The 6000-nt window shown below is 33.5% G+C and overlaps 1 protein-coding gene and 1 non-coding gene across 2 annotated transcripts; one reads left to right on the top strand and one right to left on the bottom strand.

Moving 5' to 3' along the window:
• Positions 1-967: 967 nt before the first annotated feature.
• On the top strand, positions 968-5208 carry LOC107860794 (probable serine/threonine-protein kinase PBL7). Its single transcript, XM_016706271.2, has 5 exons — positions 968-1311; positions 2147-2346; positions 2453-2642; positions 3258-3649; positions 4115-5208. Exons 1-5 carry the CDS (start codon positions 1179-1181, stop codon positions 4514-4516), a joined length of 1317 nt encoding a protein of 438 aa, XP_016561757.2. The 5' UTR covers positions 968-1178; the 3' UTR covers positions 4517-5208.
• A 300-nt stretch (positions 5209-5508) lies between these two features.
• TRNAQ-UUG lies at positions 5509-5580 on the bottom strand. Its single transcript has one exon. It is a non-coding gene; the product is annotated as a tRNA-Gln (tRNA).
• Between the last annotated feature and the right edge of the window lie 420 nt (positions 5581-6000).

Genomic DNA, 6000 nt, shown 5'->3' with positions numbered 1-6000 from the left:
TTGTTGTTGTTGTTGCATCAGTTGGCTTGGAGTTGCATTGATTCACTGCAATAATAATACATAACAATTCGATTTTTATTTATCGGTTCATATAGATACAACGCGAATTGATATAGTCATAAAAAGTGAATTGATATATGGTGTCTGAATTTTTTAAAATAAATAAACTATTACTACTTTCCATAATTAAACGAATTATTGCTATAATTGATAATTAAGTCTCAAAGTATCGCTATTTATGAAACTTTTTGCTTCAATTCGGATTGAAGTGTAAGGAATTGCTTATTTTCCAAAATAAGCACTTATTTTGAAAAAAAAAAAAATATTTTTTCTAAAAAAAATAAGGATGTTTGGTAAACTTGCAAAAGTGTTTTTAAAAAGAAGTAGAAAATTTCTGCTTTTAAAAAGCAGTAGAACTAGAAGCAGAAAATTATTTTTCATGACAAAAATATCTCTATCACATACAAACATATTTTATAAGTTTGATTAAAGTTTAATTTTAAAATTTCATACTTCATATTTACATCATAATTCTTTATGAAATATTTTTTTTTTCATATGTAGTGATTTAATTTATGGAGTAATTTGTACATTCATTTTGTTTGATGTTTTTAAATAAAATTTAAATTATTTAAGTAATATATTATTATTTAATATTTTTTAAATATATTTATGTATATAAAAATTAATTAAAAAATTTAGAGTACGTACTTTTTAATTAAATAAAAATAAAATTTTAATTAAAAATATTGTAATAGATATTTAAATAAATTGCTTTTAGTAGTAAAAGTCAATTAATATATGTCTTTTTTGGTCATTTGTATCAAAAAACTACTTCTTAAAAAATATTATCCAAACACTATTTATCAAAATTACCTTTTTAATGAATTTGCCAAATACCAATTATTTTTTAATTAAAAATACATTTTTAAAAAACTATTTTATAATGGTGGAGCAATCCCAAACGGGCTCCAAGTCCTTCACCTTATCCAAACTCGTTTTTTTTTTCCTAAAAGAGTTATTACTAATAAAGTTGCGGATTTGTTATACAAGTAGTCATCTAAACCCTAGTGGTTAGATAATTGGTAAAGCTAGAAAGAAGGAATTATTAAGAAGGGAAATGCAATGAAGGTAACCCTAATAATATTGGCATGCAATAAATTAGGAGAAAAGAAAGAATGGGAATGGGGTATTGTCCATGCTTCCGTAGGAAGAGAAAGGGGATCATGTTGAAAAGCAAGAGAAACAACAGTTACAGTGAAGCCCGGACCTCTACTCCCCCTCCCATCAACTCTCATATTGCACCATTAGGTTGGTTTTTTATGTTTCACAATACTTATTATTTCCCTCCATTTTTATTTCTTTCTTTCTGATCAAATGAGATCGAGAGAATTACTTTTGATGTGTCAGTGATGTCATGATTTTGGGCTGGTCGATCATTCATAGGACAAATTGTTAGATTTATGATCTTCACTTCCTAAAATGCCTTTGTACAGATCGATGTTTACTTTCTCCACACAACAATGGAGTACCATAACTGTAAATAGGACCGTAAAGTGATAGAATCACACTTTCTATTTTGTCAAACCTTACAGAGCTTTATGATGCAATGGATGGATAATCACATATTCGTGCATGCCTTTTAGAAATTGAGATTGTAACAAGTTTGGATATATGAGGATTCGCATACATATTTACTTGTGCTGGCTGAAGCGACATTTTGTTTCGTTGTTCTAAACTTTTAGTAAATTGATTAGCTAGAGTAATATGCTCACAACACTTCCCATGCTTGAACTACACAAACAGTTTATTGTAGGTTCTGAAGTTATCACTTAGTTAATTTGAATATCATCTGTTGAGACCAGTAAGTTGGAAGAAAACCCTATATTATAGTTAATCAGGATCTTAAGCCATGGTTTTAGAAGCTTGAATAGTCATGAATCCCCTTCCAATAATTCATCTGTTTTTTCTTTGTTGTTTCCTAAACAAGTACGATATGATTAATAACTTTTGTTTCTGAAAATTTATCTACTGTTATTTTCCGTTTCTATTTAGCTGAAGATTTAAACTCCGCAGGTTTTATATTACTAATGATTTCCTTTTTTGTTCTTTTTTAATTACTACCTGTATTATGTGCACCTGCCAGATAATGCGGTCAAATATAGCACAGTGCTAGAGCCCAGACAGCAAGTACTGATATCAAAAGATGGTTCACCTCCGAGAAGCAACCTTCCAACTTTCTCTTACCGAGATCTTGCAACAGCGACAAACAATTTCAGGAGAGAATCCATTATTGGGGAAGGTGGCTTTGGACCAGTATACAAAGGGCAACTTGAAACTAGTCAGGTGATTTTCACTAAATCCAGAATCACTCTAAAAGAAGTGTGTTCTGGTCATTTCAAATTCACCGTACTTTATTATCCTGGAGTTATGGTTTTCTCTTACCTTTCAGATTGTGGCCGTTAAGAAGCTAAATCATTCAGGTCTTCAAGGAGATAAGGAGTTCTTTGTGGAGGTTCAAATGCTCTCATTGCTGCGGCACCCTAACCTGGTTAATCTAATTGGTTACTGCAGTGAAGGAGAGCAGCGTCTTCTTATCTATGAATTCATGCCTCTAGGATCCTTGGAATATCATCTCCATGGTAATGATAATAGACAATTCTCGCTTGCACAGTTTATGAGACTTGGATCTGCAACAAAAGAAATAAATTGATAGATTCTTATTTGTCTACCTGCACCAATCTGTTATGCCTCAGTAATATTATTCTTTCCTATATTGGTCTTCTTCGGAGCTATAGATTCATGCATTATTTACTATTAACTTTTCCATCGCCTTTGATAGTGTAACTCATTTAAGCTTGAAAAAAGGTCCATTTTCAGAATATCCTTGAAGATATGAAGTTATTATTATCACATTTTATTTTTAGTTCATTTTTTTCATTCACTTCCGTCACTGCTTTTGTCTGTCATATGCATTCCAAAATAAACCCGGTGATTGCTTCAGCATGAGACAGACTTCTGCCTTTGACTATAACTACTAAGCTCGTGTTATTTGGCGGATGAAAGACTTCACTGATAAATTTGTGGTTGTCTGCAATATGTTTACGAAACTTTTCCGGCATTGCTTTGCTTGATTTGAACTTATCTTCTATTTTTCTCTATAGAATTTTTTAAATTGTAATGCATCAGAAGATGCAACTAATATATGCACTTTGACTCTAAAATATGAAATGTGTTGATTAGAGTATAATGTGCAGATATGACTCCAGACATGGAGCCATTGGGTTGGGATACCAGGATGGTAATAGCATCTGGTGCTGCCAAAGGCCTGGATTACCTTCACAACCAAGCGGATCGTCCTGTTATCTACAGGGACCTTAAGTCGGCAAACATATTATTAGGTGAGGGTTTCCATGCTAGACTTTCTGACTTTGGTCTTGCGAAGTTTGGTCCAACTGCAGATGATACACATGTTTCCACACGTGTTATGGGCACTCATGGGTATTGCGCACCTGAGTATGCTGGAACAGGAAAATTGACTATGAAATCAGACATCTATAGTTTTGGTGTGCTCTTGCTGGAGCTAATTACTGGATGTAGAGTGATGGATGACTCTCGCGAACACGGAAAGGAAATGCTTCTTGACTGGGTAATCACTTGATCACAGTTAACTGATTGAAATCTTGTATATACTTGCCTCCAATTTTGAAAAATAAATATATGTAACAAATATAAGTTTTTGTTTCATGATTTAAAAAATGTTTTTGTAATTTCTTGACTCTGTCATCTAGTACTTTAGCTTTGGAGCAAAAAGTTTTTTCCAAGTATTGCATAGTTCCATGAACATGTCAGAAGTATTTTGTTGAAGGTCTTCTGTTTTGGAGGAGCATAAAGTTTTCGGAAAATGAGAATGACTGGTCTATCTAGTGAGTAATACCATCTTTGCATGGTTCTGACGATTTTTATGAAATATATCATAAACTAAACCGTCAATTATTTTTTCTGAATGTTCTGAATAAAAAGTTTTGAGCTTGATAACATTAGACTCCTGTTTTGTCATTTCCTGTTTGTGCAATTCTCCTGCTAATTGTGAGGTTTCCTTGCCCCTTCTCAGGCTCGTCCTATGTTGAAAGATCGCATGAACTATGTAAAATTAGCGGATCCTATGTTAAGAGGCAAATTTCCACAATCTATTTTCCGCAGGGTAGTAGAGCTGGTCTTAATGTGCGTTCAGGATGATCCCCAGGCTCGACCTCACACGAAAGACATTGTGCTTGCTTTGAGTTACTTTGCATCCCAAAAGCATGACTCACATGCAACTCAGTCTAATCAGATTGTATCTCAGGGAGATGGGAGGATATCCCCAGTAGAAGAACTAACAATTGGGAGCCCTACTGATTTTAATGGAGCTGGGATCGATGTAAAGGAAATGAGCAGGGATCAAGAGCGGAAGCGAGCTGTTGCTGAGGCCAAGAATTGGGGCGAGACCTGGAGAGAGAAAGGGAAACAGAATTAGGAAGATGGTTTTGATTATAAATCATCAAGGTGGTGATTGCAAGTTAGTTTCCTTGACAGAGAACTTGGGGTTTCTATGTTGATTGGTATTCTGAGATTACCATGAACTCTAGAGCAGCAGGCTGTCAATCTAGTTCGAATTTTTATTAGCTGTCAAAATATGAACAAAGTTCACAAACGAAAAAAAATCAAGGAACGCATATAGATAAAAAAATATTTTCACCTATCTACCTAGCGTGAGATTGCAGGCGAAAGCTGCACCCCTTGGATACATGTGGCGGAATAAAAAAAGTTTGACCCTGATTAATGATTTGGCAGTATTGATGTATTTGTTAGCTTCCTTATGCTTGATTTAATAATTTCACTCTCACAAAAATCAAGTAGATATGGTTTGACGACACACCAGTATATGACATTTATCACTATGAATTACCAATTATGTTTCGTTTCTGGTTGTCGTGTGAATCTTATTACTAACCAAATGTACAAGATGTCTGTTTGAAGATTATGCTGCGTTAAATAAAGCTGACCGCATGGAACAAGGATTCAAGACAAGACCAACTCTTTGGGTCGTTTGTTAAGAGACAAGTTATCTTAGATTAGTAATATGAAAATTGTATCGTAGAGATTGATGGATGTAAGTATGGATTTAGTCATGCAAGAATTGTGATACAAGAATGACTTTACATGTATTGTCCCTTGCACAATTTTCCCCCCAGATATTTTATAATTGTTGTATTGTCCCTTGCACAATTTCCCCCCAAATATTTTACAATTGTTGAACTCACATAAAATTAATCGTCGCATTCTTATTTCACCATTTATGTTTCAAAACATCATAAATAAATTAGAGCAATCAAACACAACATTATAAATACTAGATTATATGCAAATATTATCATGCCTTATATATGAAACCAAACTGCCCCTTAGCATCATCATCGACTTCTAAAATATGATCACAAAAGTAAGGGGAAAAAACTGAAAAAGTGAAGGTCCTACCGGGAGTCGAACCCAGGTCGCTGGATTCAAAGTCCAGAGTGCTAACCACTACACCATAGAACCAGTTGCTGCTATGGTTGCCATCTCAATAACAAATTTTTGATCATTAATTCTATTCACAGAAAAAGCTATTGAGTTCAAGTTACAAATAATATTCCACCCTTTTTTTACTCACTCCGTTTAAAAAAGAATGACCTACTTTCTTTTTAATTCCGTTTAAAAAAAAATGACCCCTTTCAGTTTTAAGCAACTTTTGAATTTTAACTTTCCACGTGACATATTTAAGACTACAAGATTGAAGGGTATTTTGGTACATTTGACATGTCTTTAATTTAACTTCACAAGATTCAAAAGTCTTCTTTATTTTCTTAAACTTCGTGTCAAGTCAAACTAGGTTATTCTTTTTTAAACGGAGGGAGCAATTATTTTCTCTACCTCTAAGAATACTTTTACATAATGATCGGAGAAATAAAATCGCGAAAC

This window comes from Capsicum annuum, chromosome 2, assembly GCF_002878395.1.
Source record: "Capsicum annuum cultivar UCD-10X-F1 chromosome 2, UCD10Xv1.1, whole genome shotgun sequence".
Classification (NCBI taxonomy): Eukaryota; Viridiplantae; Streptophyta; class Magnoliopsida; order Solanales; family Solanaceae; genus Capsicum; species Capsicum annuum.
This window is presented reverse-complemented; position numbering and strand designations above follow the sequence as displayed.